This window comes from Diospyros lotus, chromosome 14 (assembly GCF_014633365.1).
Source record: "Diospyros lotus cultivar Yz01 chromosome 14, ASM1463336v1, whole genome shotgun sequence".
NCBI lineage: Eukaryota > Viridiplantae > Streptophyta > Magnoliopsida > Ericales > Ebenaceae > Diospyros > Diospyros lotus.
In genome coordinates, this window is record NC_068351.1 from 846,893 (window position 1) to 869,810 (window position 22,918).

The 22,918-nt window shown below is 35.4% G+C and overlaps 3 protein-coding genes across 4 annotated transcripts; all 3 read right to left on the reverse strand.

Moving 5' to 3' along the window:
* Positions 1 to 703: 703 nt before the first annotated feature.
* LOC127791162 (pyruvate decarboxylase 2) lies at positions 704 to 3,571 on the reverse strand. The gene is made up of 7 exons (XM_052320991.1): positions 2,856 to 3,571; positions 2,499 to 2,662; positions 2,190 to 2,401; positions 1,639 to 2,077; positions 1,428 to 1,545; positions 1,120 to 1,308; positions 704 to 1,009 (listed from the first exon to the last, which is right to left on the reverse strand). The coding sequence occupies exons 1-7, from the start codon at positions 3,384 to 3,386 to the stop codon at positions 839 to 841; spliced, it is 1,824 nt and encodes a 607-aa protein (XP_052176951.1). The 5' UTR covers positions 3,387 to 3,571; the 3' UTR covers positions 704 to 838.
* A 4,070-nt stretch (positions 3,572 to 7,641) lies between these two features.
* LOC127791047 (ERBB-3 BINDING PROTEIN 1) lies at positions 7,642 to 12,920 on the reverse strand. Of its 2 annotated transcripts, none has more exons than XM_052320778.1 (10): positions 12,777 to 12,920; positions 12,586 to 12,703; positions 11,813 to 11,897; positions 11,527 to 11,676; positions 11,193 to 11,346; positions 9,060 to 9,275; positions 8,795 to 8,931; positions 8,616 to 8,707; positions 8,309 to 8,488; positions 7,642 to 8,015 (listed from the first exon to the last, which is right to left on the reverse strand). In XM_052320778.1, the coding sequence occupies exons 2-10, from the start codon at positions 12,674 to 12,676 to the stop codon at positions 7,939 to 7,941; spliced, it is 1,182 nt and encodes a 393-aa protein (XP_052176738.1). In that variant the 5' UTR covers positions 12,677 to 12,703; positions 12,777 to 12,920; the 3' UTR covers positions 7,642 to 7,938. The 2 variants fall into 2 exon arrangements, with proteins under 2 accessions (XP_052176738.1, XP_052176739.1); XM_052320779.1 differs by having other exon boundaries at positions 12,586 to 12,712; positions 12,777 to 12,896.
* Positions 12,921 to 16,560: 3,640 nt separating this feature from the next.
* Positions 16,561 to 20,509, reverse strand: LOC127789561 (mitochondrial succinate-fumarate transporter 1). The gene is made up of 2 exons (XM_052318478.1): positions 19,880 to 20,509; positions 16,561 to 17,422 (listed from the first exon to the last, which is right to left on the reverse strand). Exons 1-2 carry the CDS (start codon positions 20,282 to 20,284, stop codon positions 16,886 to 16,888), a joined length of 942 nt encoding a protein of 313 aa, XP_052174438.1. The 5' UTR covers positions 20,285 to 20,509; the 3' UTR covers positions 16,561 to 16,885.
* Positions 20,510 to 22,918: the final 2,409 nt, after the last annotated feature.

Consider the following 22,918-nt stretch of genomic DNA (forward strand, 5'->3'; position numbering starts at 1 on the left):
CTCATTTTTTATACGTTTTAAGATATAAAGGTTAAATTAATTTAAAAATATAAATATTGTAATTAAAATAACAAAATTTTAATTATCATATAAAAAGAAGTTAAAATATTAAAATTAAATTAACTTAAAAATATAATTAAAATAATAAAAAATTGGAATCTAAAAAAATAAAATAGAATGGCAAAAATTTAAATTTGGCCTAATCATTATATAGTATAACCCAATTTACTCAAAAAGTGTTAGTTAAAAATTATCTTCTGAAAAAAATTAACAAAAATAATTATTAAGATAATATATTTGTAAATTGAAAACAAAATCATATTTCGTTTTGTAGAAATCCAATCATGGTGGGACACCCACCTCTTCCATCAATGAATGTCACATGCCCTCCTCCTCCTCCGTCCTCCTCCCTATCGTACCGGAAAAGCTACTCACATCTTGGATTCTTTTCTGCTCAATTTGAGAGGATTTCGCTCACTCATTATGGACCGAACCATATATAAGCGATACAATCTCTAGAAGATAAACACAAAGATACTCTCGAATTCATCCATTATCTTGTTTATTTGTTCTTTTGCATACCGAGCAGCAGTAACTTCAATGTCAAAACCCATTCTGAAAAACATAAATCTTCTTCTAGGCTCCAATTCCTAGAATGATCAGGAAATAACTAAAAATGGTCCAGAAAAGATGGGCACAAAACTAAAAAAGGAACTCAGTTTACGTATAGTTACAGGAGATGCAAGCCAGAGGCTGAATACAAATTTACAAAACATATTTATTAGGAATAATTAACTTTTTAGGACTTAATCCACCCAAGAGCTGCAAGCCCAGAGAATTACTGAGGATTTGGTGGGCGGCTGTTGGCAGCAGAGACCCTGGAGCCCCATTCAAGCAGCTCTTTGCTTGTGTCATCCTTGTGAACGATCACTTCTATGAAGCAGAGGCAATCTTTCTTGGCCCCTGTTGCTGTGTCAATTGCTTCAATTAGGTCTTCCTCACAGTGCACCTGCAAAAGTTCGAAGAAACCACTTCCTTAGTCTTAACTAACTTCCCGGGAATTAAGTACAATATGAGTTACAAGATATATATATAAAAATATTATAAACGATTAAAGACCTTTGTTGTCCAGCATTTGCCTTGGCCGTTGTGGATGGCATCTACCAATCCGGTGTAGTTCCAGTTCTTGATCACATTGTAGGGCCCATCATGGATTTCGACTTCTATAGTGTATCCTCCATTGTTAATGAGGAAGATGATGGTGTTTTGTCCACATCTCAGCATTGTTGAAATATCTTGTGCAGTCACCTGATGATGATGAGATAAACATCCACGAACAAAAAGTAAACCAAATTATTGAAATCCATCAAACAGTTCATCCCCTTGACAAAACAGAGAACTATATATATACACACACACACACATACCTGGAAGCTACCATCACCAATGCAAGCAATCACTCGCTTATTCTTTCCAGCCTGAGCATATCCCAGAGTTGCACCAACTGACCAGCCAATGGATCCATACTGCATCTGGAACTCATATCTGCAAAACCCAAGTTCCCAATATACCTGTTAAAATCGTAAAATGGGCTAGAACTAGATAAATCAGAACCCAATTCTCTCTATTGCTACTTACCCACATCCCTCTGGTAATTTAAGCTTCTGGCAATTGAACCAAGAATCCCCTGTCTCGGCAATCACGGCGGTGTCGCTCGACAGCATCTTCTGAATGTGGTGGAACAGAACATTGACTCTCAAGGGCTCCTTAGGCTCACACTTGAGAGGATGTCCCTCAGAAACATAGATCCGATGATAGTTCTCGAAGGCAGTCTTGTTGTGCTTAAGCCGCTTGGCTAATGCTTTCAAGAAATCCTTCATCAGAATACATCCAAATGCAGGGCCATTTCCAATCAACACGCGATCGGGCTGGACTAGGATCATCTTCTCCTTCTTCAGGAGCAGGGAGTAGCCAACGGAGCTGTAGTCGTTGAAAATGGGTCCGGCAAACAGGTAGGCATCGGCAGACTCCACAATTTCTGCGCAGAAGCCCGTGCTCACCGCGCCCCAGTAAGTACCTGTTTAAAGAAAGACGAGAACTCAAAACAATGAATTTTGTATTGCGTTGAGTGAATGTTGAGCCGAGATAAGCCCAATTCAAACTTGATCTAATTCTTATCTCAACAATACCGATGAAATGGGGATGGTGCTCCGGCACCAGTCCTTTTGCCGACGGCATCACGGCCAGCGCGAAACCACTGGCGTCGGCTAACTCTACGAACGCCTCAGAAGCCTTCGCCACTCGCAGCTTTGGCCCGCCCACCATTACTGGCTTCACGGCCTTGTTCAAGAACGCTGCAGCTGCTTCCACTGCAGCCTCCAAACCCATCTCATTAGTCAACCTGTGAACCCACAAAAAATAATTAAATAATCACGAATTGTATAATAAGATGTCATTCAGTAGCACATACACCCAGAAGAGGAGATTCAAAGCATTACTTCCGAGACAGAGCAAATGGAACTGGGTCGCGGCTGAAAGTAGGGTGTGGAATCGCCGGCAGGTTACAGCCGACGCTGATATAAACAGGCTTGCTTTCTTTCAATGCCGTTGATATCGCTGTGTCGATCAGTTCATGCGCATCCTCCAAGTGATTTACAACAGCCTAAAATCATCGAAAACTCCCAATTTTCAGACACCCATTCCTTCCTTAAATTTTATAATGCAAACAAAACTAGATTAATGTATCTTAGATAGCTCCTGAAATTCAGATCTGATTAAGAGACCCAATTCAGTGTGTATCAGAATTATCCTAACAATGCGGATATGGCTATGGCCGCATATATTGGTGAACTGACCTGGTAGCAAGTAACAGTTTGAAAGCAGCGAAGCTCCTGGCTGAAATCGGGAAGTCCGATGGTGTGGTGGAGGATTCTGCTCGTCCCGTAATCGTTGGAGTTGGGGCCGCCAACGATGCAGATCACCGGAAGGTTCTCGCTGTAGGCCCCGGCGATGGCGTTGAGCACGCTCAGGCCGCCGACGGTGAACGTCACGACACAGGCGCCGACGCCGCGGCACCTCGCGAACCCATCGGCCGCGTACCCGGCGTTGAGCTCGTTGCAGCAGCCGATGAGGTTGAGCCCCGGCTCGGCGATCAGGTGGTCCAGCAACGTCAGGTTGAAGTCCCCAGGGACGGAGAAGACGTCCGTTGCCCCAATCTGGACCAGCCGCCGCGCTAGATGGCGCCCCAGCGTGGCCTCGGACGGGACGAGCGCCGTGGAGGGGCAAGAGTTCTGGATGGTGGAAACGGAGCCGTTACCAGGCAGGCAGCCGATGGCGTCGCTGCTGGGACCTGGACTCCCTTCCACTGCTCCGATCGTAGTATCCATCTTACTTGACCAGAAAATCTACAGAAATGGATTACAGAGAAAGCTGGGATGATGAAGAATTGTTGGTCTATGATGAAATTTGTGTGACGGAGAGAGTATTTATAAGGGTGAAGACGAAGAAATCAGGGGCGGCGTCTTGGAAGGCAAAGTCTGTTGGTGAATGAAGCTCAGTCGTGCCCGCCGGTTTGAGGGGGCAGCTTTGCAATTTAACCATTATTATTTTGCTTCACGACGTTGACCCAATAATTTAAAATTACCACATTATATTCAAAACACCCGATTTTGTATTTTAAATTAATTAAAAATATTTAAATAATTTGACTAATTTATTATATTACTTTAACAATCAAAAAATATAACATTTAATTCTGCTATGTGTAAAACATTAAAGGTATGTTTAATAATATGAAAATTTCATGAAAAATATCACATTTAAAAAATTAAATTTCTTCTTTCTTGTTTAATACATTATATTTTTTGTGGAATTGAATTTTATAATATAACCCTTTAAAGTATATTTTGAGCTATTTTTTATAAAAAATTATTTTTGAAAAGAGAGTTATGTTTTTTATACAAGTTAAAATTTTTTTTTTTTTTAAACTAAATACTATCAAACATACCTTTAAAGAGTGAAATATTATGTGGACGCAAAATAATCCCCCTCTTGAGGGAGGCTTTATCATTCCAAACTCTTTTTTTTTAAGTACACCTAGTTAGATGTTTTAACTTCCCTTCTCCTTCTTTTTATGGATTGATTCCCATTTAAATCAAAACTATATTTAGTTATGTTTGTAATGATTTCTAAATTTTGAAGGGAGATAATTGTAGGGGTATTCAAATTTAGTTCGAACTCTAAAATTGATTTCGCATCGACTTGTCCAAGGGATTATAGTTTAGGTCTCTTGATCTTAATATTAATCATAAATGACTTCCAGTTCAATTTGATTCGATATCAGTGAAGACTGAAAATTGATTATAGTTTCTAAATGTTAAAAATAATTAGAGTAAAAAAATATATATAATATAAATTATTATATGTTTAGGTTGAAGTTAAATATTATATTTTGTTATTGTTTTTTTTTTGTCAAGTTTAATGTTAAATTAAATGTTGAATTTAATTATTGTTTAATTTGTTTGGTGGAATTAAAAGCTAAATTTTAGAATGTTTCATTATATTAATTACTTTTAATTGTTATGATATATATTCAATTATCGGATTCACTATCACTAGGAGATAAGGAAGTCATTCAAGGTGAACTCAATTCGCTAGTCAAGAGAGTTGAGAGGCCTTAAATAAAGCTCAATTTGTCGTTGAGGAATTAGAAAAATGAGGAATACTATGATAGTTCGGAGATTCTCCATCTAAAAAATAGATCAGCAAGAAAAGAAATAGTCAAGAGAGACGCAATGATCTCTCTTGCAGGAGTCATTCGATGCTTTAGTCAAATGAGGTAAGGGTCACAATGTAATACGAAATGTAGCAGTTAACATAAAAATAATGTGCAAGGAAAAAGAGAGAATGAGAGGCAAAAGTAATAGTGGTCAGGGTAGATGTATGTTCTCACTCAGCAGGGACATATGACATGTTAGTACGAGAGTGCAATGCCCTTTCGAATGAAAGAGTGATGCTTCTCCCATTGCACACAATGTTGTCCAAAAGTTAAGCTAGGATAAGGGCTTTCAGGAGAAACCCTCTATTGTAAGAAAAATCCCCCCACCCGGCGGAGGAAGGAGAGCTTGGAACAAGCTGGTCACGTTATTGTGGAACAATGCGAGATAGTGCTAACGGAAGATGTGTCTCCCTAAATCCTTCTTGAAAGCTTGGCTCAACCAAGCAAAGACCTAGACATATAGGTCCAGGAAACTGTCTCAAATGGATGAGCATTTCTCAAGGGGATTTACTATGGGCCCTTGGGAAACCCCTTCTAGAAGGATGGCTCCTTCTAGTATTGCTGACCTGTTAGCTTCTTCAGAAGGACTCTCTCTCGGAGGATATACTATAATAATATATATATATTTCAAATTCTTATATTGAAAATAGGGAAAGAAAAAAAAGTATGGAATGGTTTGGATAAATCCTAGCCGATACTGTTTCCAAGTTGAAAATCTCCGCAAATTCCAACCTTAGTTCAATTTGCTCTGAACCAACAATCCCCAACACCTAATGATGCTTTTGAGGGGATCAAATTTATAAGTTTTGGCTTTAATGCCACTTGTAAAATAAAATGTTTATCATCAAGTTAATAGCTTAAATTATTAATAAAAGCATAATCTTATTTTCTTTTAGTGTAGCTATTTATTAGATCATAATTTAATGTAAAAGTCAAACTCGACTCAACTTGATATTCACCCAATATTATTGTTCTTAAGTTAATAACTAAAATATAAATTATTTTTAAACATGATACATTTATTATAAATTATTTTCATCTCCAAACACACTCTTATTTATTGAATATAAATGCATCATATTTTATTATATTTCATGGACTAATAAAAATATATTTTAATAACATCTTATTTTTTATTCCCCCTTCCCATCTAAGTGCATAGACAGACAAATACGCAGTTGCAAATGCTTGTGGGGCCCACAGTAGCCAAGTGGTCAAACCTTAAGACCACTGATTGATTCGATTGTCCGTAGGAGAGCTGTAACCCGGTGGTATTTTGGAAACTGGAAATCACAAAACCATTCATTTTGTCCCACTGAGGACGCCGAAATCCAAACCGGATTCCAATACATAGTATACTACCAACCAAGCGGTGGCTGCCACTTGCCAGTTTGTCAAACCAAACCCGCTGGTTTTCGCCAAACCACTTCAGTAATGCGAGAATATTTAATTTTAATATTTAAATAATTACTTATAATTATTTATTATAATAGTGAATAATTATTTAAATATTAATACTTAATATTATGTAAAGTATTAAAATTTAATGTTTAAATAATTAAATTATTTTTAATTAAAATAAATTATATTAGTGGTTTTTAAACTTTGTAAATTATAACTTTTGTCATCATAACCATTAAATTTTGTTTTTTTTTTATCAAATTTTATGAACTAAAAGTAACCGTATATACATTAATATAAATTCTAAAATCACTCCATGTTAGAACTAATTCAAGTTTCGTAATGCCCTAATTTTAAAATTTATATTAATATATATTATTTTAATTTTTATTAATAAAATATGACGAACAATAAAAAATAAAATTTATCGAATTGGATTGAAAAATATAAATATTTTAAATAAATGTGAGATTATTTAAAATTAATAACCCTCATTCTATAAATTTATCTGTCAACTTGTCTAACTGGGAAACACTAATCCTCAATTTGCGTTACAATTAAAAACAAATCAGTGGACGCAACAAAAGATCAGCAAAAATGTAGTACTCTTAATTAAGTATGTGCTGGTTGTTTTGGCTTCAGTAATTAAATATATCTGCCGGTAGCTAGCTAGCTAGCTAGAGATCAGATGGGATGGGTACATATTTATCTGAGGCAGGCAGGCTGGCTGGCTGGCAGCTCCAAAACCAAGCAGTTCTTTGCTGGAGGAATAGTGTTGCCTCCGGCAATCACGGGGACACCAAAAAAAGAAGATGAAATCTGCTTGGGACCCTGCGGAGAGAAGCTCTCTTTCCTCTCTGTAGGGTCCTCCATCCATCGCTCTACACGTTAATTCTAAATATACGTACATCATTCTATTCTATTTTAAGCCAATATCTTGGGATTATCTTGTCTTGATGACTGGCTTGCTAAATCGAGAATGCATAATTGTATAACCGTTCATGATAATTGTACCTACTGTTTAGCATCAATTTCAATCTTAATGTTCATTATTATTCTGTGGAGGATCCAGCGATGATTACAGCAACTGTCGCTGACTGAAGGATGCAATGCAAGCGTAAAGCAGCATTGTGACTGCACAAAGAAGAAATTAAGAAAATGATTCGAGATATAAGTTAAGTAATTGAGTTACGATAAATTGATATTCATATTAGTAAATCATGAATTTGATTTCTTATCTTTGCAGTGAAACAAAGTCTCTATTTACGATTTATCATCTCTATTGAAATTGAAAACACGAACGATAAGAGCCGGATAAGAACAATCATCTCAAGAAAAAAAACAGACAAACAAACAGCCTATAATATGAATAAGGATGAGGGAAAATGGGAAACGATAGATAGATAGCCATGCGTACATGCATGCATTCACAGCAGCGTAAAGTTAAAGGCAGAGGACAGATATAACTACACTAAAATCAACAGCATTTTCCCTAAATGTGAACAGGTTTATTGTTCCATTCTCACATTCTGCTGACATGTCCACTTTCAGGTTTTCAATTGCCAAATTTAAAAAAAAAAAAAACATTTATCTATAAAAAGGGAAAAAAAATGGGATATAATAGATTAGTTAACCATGTGTACATGGGGGGGGGGGGGGGGGGGTTCAACATCCAGGGAAACCCAATTAGGATCAACAACTAATGACCAAAATTGGATAACAAAAAGGAGCCACCAATCATAATCTAGGAACTCCAATTCTTAAGACTCGGCTCCATTTAATGTTGCGTCCATAGGCTCCGCTTCAGCTGACTCCTCGGTTTTGTCGCCCTTCTTGCCTGCATAAATACAAAAGATCGGATCATACCAGAGACATAACAATTCATTTGCAAAAAGCTTAAATTGTTATCCTTGCCAGAAAGGCAAAAAAAAAAAAAAAAAAAGATAATTAGTTGGAGAGCAAATTATGCTTTGCCAATAATCTCATTCCATCTCATGGTCCCCCAACAAAATGGCATCACCTGGATGGCCGAACTTATAATCTGCTAAAACCAAAAATAAACCCATCCCTCACTGAGCAAAAAGAAAAGAAAATACTCATTCCACCCCACTCAGACTCCCGCCAACATACCTTTCTTCTTCTTCCCACCACCTTTCTTCTTTGTCTTGGTGCCCAAAGCTAACCATGCTTTGATTTCAGGGTCATCTACAGTTTTAGTAGGTTGGAGCTCCTGCAGAGGATGAGATGTTATGCGATCTGACCCATTTGGCATTAGCAGAACAGTGAATTTGATATGAGCAACATAATCCCCTGCAAAGCAAACATTTTTTAAACACAATTAAAACACCAATCAACAACACAGAAACATCAAAGTTCAATGCGGTGCACTATTCCTGTAAAGATGTTGCAGCTTCCACTCCTGCTACACATTTCTTACCAGGCTTCTCATGCAGAACAGGATACGGTTGCAAGAGATCGTGATTGACACATTCTACCAATCCTAACCGAGCACGCTTCTCTTCCAAGGCCCTGTCATTTATACAGTTCATGCAATTAAAAGGAGACACAGCAATGGACAAACATGCATTTCCAAGAAAAAGATCATCTGAAACACACCTTGCTGTAAATGGCATGATAGGAAATTTTTGGTTGATTTCACTGAATATGAACCTAGATGCTTTCATTTTCAAATGATAATTCTTATCAACGGCTCTTTTGTAAATAGTAGTCTGTTTCTCATCTAAGAGCTTGGGCTGCAAATTTGAACCAATGTATTAACCACCAGAAACAAGAGGCGGCAAAATTTAGCCAAAAAGTAAAAAAATAAATAAATAAAAGAAGGCAAAAACAATGCATGCACCTATATATCACACCATATTACCTTGCCTTCACCTGTGCTTGTGACAATATCAATTGCATAAACTTCATTTTCCTCAAATTCAGCATCATCAACTCTCGTATCAGGACTTGATACACTAAGTACAACCTTGTTTCCATCAATCACAAACTGTTTCAGCTGGTGGCTAAGGACACCTTCAACAATTTTACAGTCATAGGCAGCAGCAACCTTCTGAATTGCTTCTGTTACATCTTTGTTCTGCCACAAACAAAGAAATTATAATCATCAGCTTAAAAGGATATCATATCATTGAAGCATACCACTATCAGCTTAATCAGAAATAACCTGGATAAAAAAGAACTTTACCCACAAGAAATCAATTACGTAAATAAATTTTATCCTGATGGGAACTTTTAAGTCAAATGACATCAACTTTTAGCCAAAAACATTGAAGGGCATAGAACAAACTTATAGGATGAGAAACAACAAAGCAATAAGATCCAGAAGAATAGATAATGCTGAAATGGGTAGAATTAGGATTAAATTCTTGTAAAAGCAAATATATGTGCTATAAGGTTGCCCTATCAGAGTAACTATGACAAAAGCCTCATCTGGAATATCCTTCCATAGCTTCCGACAAAGCATTCATCATCTAGGGGATTTAGACTGACTGAACCAGGACCATGCATTTGTTAACAAAGTTGACAATACAAAGTGTCACCCATAACGTGCATAGTCAACGACCATATAGCAAGTGTAGCAAGTTTTCTCCCCATAATGTGCAATCATTCCATTGACTTCACGAAATAACATATGTTGGCAACTATGAAGTGTTCTTTTTGTAACAAGTGATGATGCAATGACAAGTGTAGCTCACACTCGCTAGAACAAGCAAATGAACAGTGTAAAACCCATTCGACAAAATAAATTATTCAATACTTCCAAGAATCGTAAACCAACCATTTCCACTAATGTTCTATTGAATCTTTTACTAGAAATTTCGCAGCATAAAGCCATATAAATATACAAAGCAATGCATGCCTATTGCAGCATCCATGACTCAAAAAAGCATCAGAGTAAATAAATTGACTACCTCTATAGTGTATTATATCGCATCTGTCACAAAAACCAACGAGCACACAAACTGGAAATGAAAATGACATAAAGCTAAAAATATAAAACATGATTCGCTATCAGTGTAACTATGACTAAAAGCGTCATCGGAAGTAAATCCATAGCTTTTTACATTTTTCTTCATGTAGAGAACCATGTCTGCAGTTAAAAAAATGAGATTATAAAAAAAAAAAAAAACACTAAAAGATATAACACTGGGAAACTATTTAAGATTGTGACTCGACCTAATAAGGTATCTTGGTAACATTAATAATTAAAAGAAAAGCTCTTCAAATAATAAAATAATTCCCAAACCCATTGGAATCAGCAAGTGTTAATGGTTTAGACAACCTTAAAAAAGCTTTTGTCTTTAATTTAGAATGTATAATAATTTCCCCCCCTACAAACTGATCCAGCTCACTTTCTTGAGAAGGGAAAATCCCCTTTTTACCTATCTTTATTAAAGAGCTTTCAAAAAGAAAACGGTAAAAGGAGGATTTCCCCTTCTCAGCAAAATGAGTCTGATCACTTTGTTGGCAAAAATATCATTGTCCATTTAGAATATGTTGGCTCATTTGGGAATTCAGTCATTGGCCACAAAGAAAGAGACCCACCTAAAGCAACCCAAGTATAGCCAAACACAATTTAGGCAACAGGGAAAAAGAGGAAATCGACGAATGAGCGATTACCTCGGCAAAGTTGCCTCCTATAAAGATTTCATGCAAGACCATATCGCAATGACAACTGTCTACAGTTATTTATTGTTCAAAACATTCTTACAATTTTAAACTCTTTGTTAACTATCTATATTTTCAGGATTCATTAATTACACAAGGTATTACTATTCAAAATGAGGAGTGGAACCCATTTATGCTTGAAAACTATGTTCTGAGAAATACTCATGTTGCAAGAAATTAAAAGATACTTGTTCACAAATCATTTATGCTATCATAATTAACAATAACTATAAACTGAAACAACTGAAGCCATTGCTAAAAACAGTATCCTGACCCATTAAACAAAAAGGCAAAAGCAAAAGTAAAAGGACTTTAATAAAATTACCTTCCTTCCGGGCCTTACAAGCCTCAAAGCAACTTCAGAGGCAGTATTTGCAGCAGCAATAACATCAGCTTGCCTTCCAGTTACAGGTCCATCCTGAAGGACATGGGTGTGTGCAACTACCGCTATGAAACCATCTATGTGACAACCCATGTCACTGCATCCAAATGAAAGCCCATTATTATCCACACAATACCATTAGCATCCATCAATAACTTAAAGAGTACACATGCCATTAGATGTTTATATACATCCCTTTGGGTACATATGAGAAATAAGCTATGTATGTGTGCATACATGAACTTCAATCACATCAGGGTATGTACACGGAACTTACATCTTTACCATATCACCTTCTTCCAACAATGTCTCATCACTCGCAAGTGGAGAGAAATGGCACACAGTATTGTTTACAGAGATGCATGTAGGGAATGCAACACCCCTTTCAATCTTCTTCTTCACATTCTTGTACATGTTGCCAGTTTGCCTTAAATAATACATATTTGCAACACATCAAAATCAACAGAACTAGAAACAAGAAACATGATCAATATATGTATACACATGTTAATATAGAGAGATGGGACGAAGGAGAGACAGATAGAGAGATGGATGGGGCTTACTCTCTAATGAATGAATCACCCTTTTCACAAATGTCAACAATTTTAGCCTTTGGTTTGCATTCTGACAGTACTAGCTGCAAAGCCTCTGCATTTTTCACAAGTTCCATGGAATAATCAAACTAGGAGATCAAAAACAAACAGACAGTAACATGAAAATAGTAGCTGTGCATGCACAAATGCATAACTAAACACATACATTCATGCAATTGGGCATACTATGGGAGGGCAGGCCCAAGAAGTAGCACGAATCATATGTTAGCTCTGGGCCTTTCATAAAAGATGATTATGATGATGCATAAGTGATGGATAAAAAGATTACAAGAGGCAAATAGGTAGGAATGGTCCTCGACACAAAAGGGTTTGACAGCAGAAGGGGTTAATTCATGATAGAAAGCTTATTGTCGTGCAACGTCTAGAACTATCGGATTTCTCAAAGCAAAGAAAACAGAAGGGAAGTAAAATTACAGATACCTATAAACTTTTAATGGATAACCAAATCACAAGCAAGGTTTTTGGGATAACTATTCACCACTTGCTTTCTAATCCAACCAAAAAATAACTAAATCTGACTTAAACCTTCCCTTTCCTTTTTCCCACCACAAGGCCACGTTCAAACATTTCCTTGTTTAAGTTTTCTTGGTGGAACTCTTGTTATTTATTTTTTTAACTAGAACACTATGTTATCTTCGAACAAATGGGACCTGGAAGCTACACACATCCTCACAAACAGATACAAATCCATGCACAGAAAGAGTTCGGAGAGAGATAGTAACTATTAGCAATCTCGGCAGCGTTCTTGCACTTGGTGACGACTTCGGGAGAGGAGAGATCCAACTCCTTCTCTTCCCTTTCCTCGTCCGACATCGCCACGAGCTCCACAAATCCCTGGGACTGCAACAACTGACAAAACAAAATCAGAAATTGGAACTGACTTGCACGAACGAACTGAACAAGCAAAGCTCACCAGATAGAAATTGCTGCGCTGGAAGCAAAATCGCGACGCTAGGGTTTTGCAAGAAAGAGCAAAGCAAGGTCTGCGCGAGAGGCGGTGGCTGATGAGGGCTGATGAGGTCGGCCGCGCGCGTTTATATAGAGGATTGGCGTTACAGATCGTTGGCGCATTAGGGTTTTGCTTTGTAGTCCTTGTATTTTCATTATTTAGGTATATGATACTTTTCTCAAATTACTCTTTTGCTTCCCATTTTGTTGCCAATTTTTCAATCAAAATCATCTGCTTGGTTGGTTTGGAGGCAGTTTCACAAATTCTTTTCATTTTTTATTTTTATTTCTATTAAAGATAAAAAAAAAACACATTATTTAATAATTATAATTTATTTTTAATTTTTTTCTCGTATCTTTTCAATTGTCAATGAATGGTAAAAAAAGTTGTCAAAGTAATCTAACAACTCTAACAAGAATTGCATTATCTTATAATTTATTTTCAAAAATCCCCTTCCTATCAATAAAAGTAGAGTTGCATAGTATTAATAATGTAATTTCTAAACTCTTGTTAGTTGTTAATGTTATTATTACTGCTGTTTAAAAAAGTTGTTGATATTTTTATAACTCGCTTCCATAATCCAAACCATCTTGACCCATCTCCACATTTGTTCTCAAACATTATTCATTCATAGTGTCATTTTTCATGGAATCAATTAATTAGAATAATATATTTTTCATATACTTATATATAAACTCCCAATAATTAATTTAAAGGCAAGGGACTTGCGGGTTATCTTGCCTATACCCCATTGCCATGTTAATCACTTTTGAAACCCCAAGTCACACTCAAAAGTATTATTGGTTGACACCTTATACGCTAGCCCAAAATGGATTCATCTTTATTTCTAAAGATTCATACAATTGCTTAATTTTAATAAAAAATAGGGCAAGAATAATGATTTCAAAAGGTGAAATTTTAGTTAAATATTGTTGTTATCCAAACACAACAATGTATTTATTGAGTTGAAATATCCTTGTCAAGTTACATTCTACAAAGAAAAAAATAATTAAAAGGTATAGAAAAATCTCCATGCAAATACTTTAATATTTAAATCAAATAGTGAAAACATTGAAAATTTAAAAATCGTACTGAAATCAATATCAGACACGTACTCCTTCTGGAATAAAAGCTCCTTTATTTATCAAAAAATATAGAACTTTACCAAATTCTCTAAAATTAATATTTTTTAAAATAATATTTATTTTAATATTTCAAGATTCGCTATAATTAGTATTTTTATAGATAATGTTTATTTTTTTCGTAAAACTCTCGGAGGAATTTTGAGATGTCGGAGTTATCTTATTTATGCTTTGTTCGAGGCTACCCGATTCAAAGAAAATTATGCTTTTTTAATTCAAAAAGTTATTTTGGTCAAGTGTTTTTGGCCTTTTATTTAATTTTTGTTTAGGACACATCAAATACCTATTTTAAAAAAAAAAAAAAAAAAAAACTATACTAAAGGTTATGGGGGAGATATGTGTCACCCACCAATTACATGATTAAGATTCTGATAACAAAAAGGGCAAAACCCTTGACAAGGGTGTGAATGTGATTGAATGTCTCTTAATCTTGGCATATTTCTTTTCAATATTTGTTCTTCCATAATCTTTGAGTATGCCATTGTAATACCATTTTGGGAAAGGTTTTGGCCAACTCACATTGCATGTTTTAATAAGGGTGTGTTTGATAGCATTTAGATGAAAATGAAAATATTTTTTAACTTGTGTGAAAAATAAAAATTATCTCCTCTTAAATGAAATTTTTCATAGAAAATATGCTTTAATAGTTGTACTATGGAATTTAATTCAATGAAAAACATAATGTGTCAAATACCAAAAATAAAATTTAATTTATTAGATGTGATATTTTTTATATATTTTTCATACTATTAAATATATCCTAAGACATTCATAGAGGATAACACCAAAAACAGAATAACAACCAAACCAGTGCCTGTTATTCCATCAAGGCTGCGATAACTTTTTATACAAATTAGGATTCAAACTTTCATGTCAACGAGTTCCCACACAAATTCTAAAATTATGATATTAGCAATTTTTGTATTTTCCATATATTTTTAACCAACAACCGGCATTTGCTAGGGTGAACAATATTTCGGTTAAACCAAATTGAACTAGTTGAAATTGCCAATTTTGGTTTAGTTTCGAAGTTTGAGTGTTTATGTTTTTTTGGTTCGATTCGATCTCCATATTAAAAAAAAAATTATAATAATCAAACCAATCAAAATGTAAAAAATGACATCGTTTTTTTTGGCTTTTCTTAGTTTTTTATTTTTCTGATCGATTAAGTTAAATTTTTGGAATAAGTTTAATCTATTAAATTTGAACAATTCGATTGATTCAATAGTCAAATCGACCAAATACTTACCCCAACCTTTGCTAATCCATGCATTTAGGTTTCGTCTGACCTTAATTTTTTTTTTAAGAGAAATAAATATATAACTCAAGGGATTGATATTGGTCTTGTCTTTTTTTAAATTATTCTTACAATCACAATATTAAGAAATTGATAACAGTACTTTAAAATAAGATAAATATTTAATATATAATAAATATTTTTTTTATAATTTGTTAATTTGGTTCAATTTTTTTGAGTAAATTCAGTTTCAGTTTAATTTGATCTTAATAAAAAAAAAATCAGTTTCCCATTTTCTATTCACTTTTGAAGATAAAAGTTGATCTTTTAACTTAATAGGCCAAAAATCTAAAATTTATATTAATTTAATAAAATATTTATAAAATCCAACATATGTGTCAATGACAAATTATTAGGGGTGATACATTGAAGCTATGTAAAAAATAGAACCGAACCGATCAAACAAACCCAAAAAATCAAAATATCGAACAAACCAAAAATTGAAAAAATCAACAAAAAAAAATTGAAATAATTTTCAGTATTACTGTTGTCACTGGCCTACGATTCTAATGATCGAAACCAGTTATTGGATTTCTTCAACCACAGTGGTTCATATATCAAAAAATGAGTTTAATCAAAGGATTTATTTTTTGTAGATCTAAAATTAAATTTTTGTCAAAACTTGTATTTTTTGAAAAAAATGTCACTGGCCACCATCCATGCTATATTCTGATGATCAAAACAAACTATCAAATTAACGTTGTTTTCACAATTCATATACCCATAAATCAAAAGGATTTAATGATAGGATTTTAGTAAATATAGGTTTTAATCTCTAGAATATTTATCCCATTCATGTATATATGTGTGTATATCGAAAAACTAAAAAAGTCATCGAAAACCTTACCTAAAAGGCCAAAGCCCAAATGCCACAAATCATTGAAGGAGACAGAGGCAACGTTTGAGGCGATGGTGATTGTCGAGGTTGTGTCGATAAGCGAGCATAGTGGTGCGATGGAGCTAGTGGCTTGTGATGAAAGAAAACAGTCAAAGGAAAAGAGAGATGTTGGTAGTAATGGGGACAAAGTTGGCCATCATCAACATTAGAGGGAGAAATGAAGGGTCAGGATTGATTAGAGACGACGACATGATACTCAAATTAGGGATTGTAGTCTTGCAATTGCAGAGAAAGTGCCGAAGGCAAAAAGAAATGCGAAAGAATTGGTTCAATTCTTCTTCTTTCCTTTTTCATTTCGGGTAAAAAACGATATCATTTGGCAATTTCTATTAGTTCTCAATTATTTTAGTTTTTTTTAACAAGAAAACCAAACTGATAATGCCAAATTTTAAAACCGAACCAAACCAGCCCTAGCAAACACCAAACCGACAATCTCGATCGGTTCAGTTCAGTTCAATTATTTCGGTTAAACTGAAATTTTGCACACCCTTATAAATTATGAAATTTCATCATAATGAATGAAATGGCAAATAGAATCTCTAAGTTGGTTTAGCATCTCTCCAATAACAAAACTCAAATCTCTACTAGGGTTGCACCAGGCAGGAACAAAGAAAATGAATCACCATGCAACAGGCCGAGGGAATGTAGGTCCACTACCTATGTATTCAGCTGAGTTGCATGTAACTTCTACTCAATGAAACTAGATCTAGCATTAAATAGAAGACCCTAAATCTACCTACAAGGCTGCATTGTGTATGTATTTTCTCTCATACAAGCCAGTAACTTGGTCAGCCACCGCCCACATGATGGCCTGCCCTGGCGGAATCCTCATGAGCCGAGGCAGCAGCCCCTTCCACAAAGCACGAAGCCCTTCCTCTCTGTATATTGTCACAATGCAGTGGACCATGCCTTTGTACCTCAGTTCGCCTCCCGATTTGCTCTGGGCCATCAACCTTGTTTTTACCACATCAAAAGGGCCGGTGCACACGGGACCTGCTGTTCCAGCAAGAAACCCCGACATCATAGACTGCCATGGTTGGAGGACTTTTCCATCGCCTTCTTGTTTCTTCCATAAGACCCTGTCGAAAGCATTCTTAGCTGTGAACATCGCAGCTTGGTTTGTTCCATTGCGCATGACGGTAGGGGCAGCCCCAGCCCATAGTCCAAGGAAGCCTTCTTCGCGGATGATCATACGAGCGCAGTGTACAGGCCCCTTGTACTTCAATAGCTCAGGACTCAATCCTCTCTGTTGCTGCAGTCTTATTTTTACCACCTGCAGCAAGCAAAGATAACCAATTTCAGTTATATAAATTCACAATAGTTGTACATGATATGAAAGCCTCCAAAGAATTCTTAACCTATGCAAAAGCTACGGTATGTGACTAACTTGATACACCAAGCAATAAGCTGAAGGAAAATTTTTTACCGGCACACCCCCCCCCCCCCCCCCCAACACACGCGCACAAAATAACGATAACAACAACAGTACTCTCCTTAATAAATGTGAGCAAGGTTCTAATACCTATAGTTTGGAAACAAAACCCTAAGCCATTCGTGAAGCAGCTAAAAATTAGCTACAAGCAAATGGATCCTAAACAAAAGTTTTAGCACCCGAAATTTGGTTATTTAACAGTCAGGATACAAGAATACAGCAAATAACACAAGTCATACAAAATGAAATGGCAGAAGTGAAAAGAGCTACATGCAAATGGATCACTTAATACACTCACAAAACACAATGTAAATTTGAACTTAGAAGCCAGTAACCATATGAGAATTCTGAATTGACACCTACAAACTCCTATTATTGTGAAACATTTTCATAACTCCCATACGGATTTTTTTTTCCCTATAATACTGAAAGTGATATTTTACTAATTGTATCACAACACAAGTGTGTTTTAACCTATAAAGAAAAGAAAACAGGCTTGTTTTCTCATGTTTACATAGGAAAATAAAATTTAATTGTTGTTATGTCTCTAACATGTAGGATCCTGATCTTTTTGAAAATGGCAGCATCTCATGTCATGTTACATCCATGTCACGTGTCCATACTTTTTTCCCTTAGGATAACATGCGTCTTTTTTCAAACTAATTGAAATATTTCCAACTTAAATAGGCTTGAAGTTGGACAGTTTAGACTGTACCAAAGCAAGAAAACTTTGAAGCCAAAACTACTAGCAAAAGATTTTGCGAGCTAAAAGTTAACAGGAGAAAAAGATCTTATAAACATCAATACATCATGTAACAGAAGATGCCACCAAGTTTACTTGCAAAGCCTCCATGGATCCATTCAATAGACCAAGAATCTGTTACAACTTACTGCATATGAATTCCAAGGGATAAATGACACGGACAATAACCTAGTAGAGTCCTGATGCTACCCTTAATTATCCCTGCTATTATCTGGTGCATGCATTTGCCAGGGGATTAATTGCATGCTCTAAGTGACCGGTGTACCTTGTTGATAAATTGCAAGGAAACTATGTCCACAAACTAAATTTGCTAGAGCTTCACATGAAATTATGACTGCAAATTTTCACCTGAAACTTCTGAAACGAATATCCTACCATCTTTTCTTGTGTTCCAGTATACAAAGTGAAAATAGGGCACATAAAAGCAGCCTACTTCGCCCTTACAAGTTCTGGGATCTTTTTTTTCTAAGAAAGCCAACGTTTGAGGAGTGCAGAACTGCAACACTGGGCATAAATATTCAAAACAGACAATATAAATTTTCCTCCATAAATGAAAGCACGAAATATTTCTGCTAGGCCTGTACCAGAGGACTGGGATTTCAGTAAGATCTGAATCGGATCAGTGCAACTTTTTGCCCAAAGAACCAGTGTTGACATCATGCAACAGAGGTAGAGTTAAGACATGTGCTTCTAACAAAAGACCAGTAAGTCCTTTATGTTCATGCAAGCTCTTAGCTATTGATAGGCGAGACCTGTGGGAGGTATTTACAGACCCAGGTACAGTCACATTGCTCTTTCCCCCAAAAGATTCTTATTTAAAAGAGAGAAGAATGCTTGTTCTCAAATGAAGAGATAGTGGGACATTTCATAGTAGAAAGGTCTTTAAATGAAAGCTAAGCAAGTCATGATTGTGGTGGCTTAATGGATGTGGGCTTTCAAGAAGGTGCCCAACATATAGAGAAGAAGCAGTACCTAATTGTAGACCCAGAAAACACATACCAATATAAACTGCTTTTATCTCTCTCCCAATTTTTTTCTTCTTTTGCTTGTTAGTTTTAGAGAGTGCACCTTGGCAACAATGATAAGGTTGCTCATCAAATTATTTAGTTTAAGAGAGTGCACCTTGTAATTAGTCAAACAGTCATTTCTTATTAGTAAAAAGAGTCATATTTCTAACGGCCCACAACTGATTTAAATATTATTTAGTTTAATTGAGGATCATTTCTTGCTACAAAAAAAGAACATAATTCTAACCGTCGAAACAACACACAACTAACATTAGCTCCCAGGAACCCATCAAATGAAAAGCAATAAATCAACTCTAATTTACAAATGAGGAAGTGTAACACCCGTCAAGATGACCATATCTAGTTGATTATATCAGGAAATTCAGGAAAAAGAAACAATTGGTACTGAATCAAGTGGGTATTCTCCAATCTGTATAATTAAAAGAAATAGGTATGCTGTTACTTAAAATTGAAGCAAGCATATCTTAATTTTTTAAGCTAATTCCGATAAAAGATCACATGGCCAACCTCAAAAGGTGTGACGATAACGAGAGCTTCAAGCACGCCGGCGCCGAAGCCGGCGAGAAGCCTGCCTTGGTGGCTGAGATTGCCCGTCCGCGAGTCTTTGAAGGCGGACTGAAGCATCGCATTGGACCCCATCCGAAGCGCATACTTGAGAGTCAAGTGGGTGGCGAAGGGGGTCAAGCCCTTCCACAGGGCTCGCACGCCCTCTGTGCGATAAACAGTGGCGCCGCAGTGGATAATTCCCTTGTAAGAGCCTGTCCGATCGAGCTGCAAGCGGGTCTTGATAACGTCGATGGGCTGTAGACAGCATGCCTCCATGACGCCCCCGATCGAGCCAGAGATAGCCCTCATGTATGGAGGGATTGATTTTTTCTCGTTCGTTTTCCCATTCTGCTTGGCAATGGCCATTGATTGAGCTGCTAGGGCTTCGACGAAGAAGAAGAAGGAGAGACCGGACACGGCGTCGTTGGGGATCTGGAGGCTTTGCTTTTCCCCTTCTTCTTCTTCTTCTTCTTCAGCTGAATTCGGAGCTTTAAGAGGGCATTTTAATTTGGAAGCGCAGGCGGCTGGGCCTCAGAAATGGCAGCTCCAAGCTGGAAATCAGATTCCCTGTACGGCCGACGCGAAATTACTGAACATGACTATTGCATACTTTAGGCAGGCACCCAAAATGTTTAATTTTGATATTTTATATAATATTTAATATTAACAGTTAAATATTTGTTAATCAATAAATATCTGATCCTTAATATTAAATGTCTACGTATAAGTATAACCATGTGCCATTATCTACCTTCATAATATTGGAGTTTCTTCCATTTTATTTATTTTATCTTCCTAATTTCTTCAATTCTTTTCTATCAATTAGAACTCAATTAATTATCTCCCTTTATCAAACACATGTTTAATATTTTTTAAATTATAAATTATTGTCATTGTTATAGTTTGTCTTTTGATAAAAACTAAATATTTTCTCAAAAAAAAATGTACTCGCAGAAGAAGTCTTTTCGAACAATAAAACTTTCGAAAAGTACTTTACACAACATAAACTACTTTGTCTTACCTTATCTCATATAAGAGAACTCGCCTCACAATAACACTCATTCTCCCGAATAACTATTGATCATCTAGAAAATTTCTCATCAGACTTATTATGTACTTAATCCTAAGATAATATCGTGCAACAACAATGCATGCATGTCATGTGTTCCTGTCATTGACTTTAGAGGGGTATAAATACTCTCGACCTTTCAATTTTTAAAACTTTTTCTTTAACCTTTCAACTTTAAAAAACTTGTCAATATACTTATTCTCCCATAAAAACGTGCTTCTCTTCTTCCAAATAATTTAAAACTACACATTTTACATGCATTGTCACAACATCATGCAAATATTTGATATTGGAGTTCTAACAATATCATACAAATATCTGAGTTAAATATGGAAATTCTAAGGGATAAGAGATTCTTGCATGCCCTCCGACGAGCGGCTACTTAGCAGAAACTTCACCTGAATAGTAAACTTCTCCCACTGCATTCCTCAAGCTATTTCTTAAAGCTTGACACTCTCCCAAACAAAAGCGTCAGTTTTTTCGGACAACAATAAACTCCACCCACCCAATCTTACTCTCTGTTTGGTTCTACTTTTAATTTGAGCTATTCTGATACAAACTACGTATTGTATTTTTTGACAACAACATAAATATTATTATATAATTATTGTGCAATGAATCCGTAAGATGGGACCTTAAAATCCACGGGCCTCGTGTTTCGTTACGTGAGAAAAGTGACGCTGTGGTGGCTTGCTTTGGTTTTTCAATTTTGCCATGCCTTCTATATTTGACCCTAAATCTAATACAGCGACTTTGTTAGGTGCCCGGAGCTGTTTAAAAGAAACGTGGGAAAATCGACTTCTTCCCACAATTCTGGTTATTATTTCTATATAGTTGTAAGAAAATATAATTCATAAATTTAAAATTTTCACAATTATACAAAGAATTTAAATAATTATAAAAGAATTCATCATTAAATTTGTACAATAATATAGAATACAAACTTCTTTTAAAATTTCCTAACTTTTTGTAATTTTATTTTTTAAACCACACCATCTCTATAATTGTTCGATACACCTATTTAGAATGTCAGACACATGTATTCTAAAATTTTTGTAATAAAATCATGTCGAATGTGCCCGAAACTGTGTTGGTCGCTATATCCATATTCAACACAATATGGACATGAACATAGCCCATTTTATAGCTTATTTGTCCTACTTAATTTTAAAAGATAAGTCAACAGATTTGACTTCCGAATTTGAGTCCTAGACAATTTGAAACTGATTGGAAAGATTTGCTTCTATCCTAATTTATCTTCTAAAAATTCCCCATCAACATGCAATCGTTGAGTTTAAAAATTTTAGAGATAGCATAGAGTATATTATTTTACAGCTTATATAAGAAACAAGACACTGAGTATGAAAATAGACCTATTTAATTCATCTTATTATCTAAATATTATTTGTTGATATTTCTTATTATCCTGAACGTCGAAAACTAAAATTATGACTCGCATATTTGTTGTTATTCCTTATTAGTACTACTACCATCAAGACAAATTTTAGCGTTTGATCCCAAACCATCCTCGATTAGCTTTATAACACGAGATTGGATCTAGGACTAGAACCCATATTCTAAGATCAAATTGTCATTTTAATTAAAATTAAATAAGAATTATATCTAACTAAATTATGCTGGTCTGCTATAATATAGACTGTTATTATGTACTTCTTTCGTGGTACATGGGCTATTATATATGCCTTGGGTTGAAGTTACCCAATCCAAACTCTAAAGCAAAAAGATAATGGTTGCCACGTTAGCCATTCCCTAGACACACCAAGGGATTCAGTGTTTCGATCTTCACTCAAACTCTACCTTTCAATCACCCAATTCTCTACTTTTACGGTTTTTTTTTTTTTTTTTATGATTATTCATTTTTTTATTAGTTTAATTATATTTTTAAATCAATTATACATTTTAATTAGAGC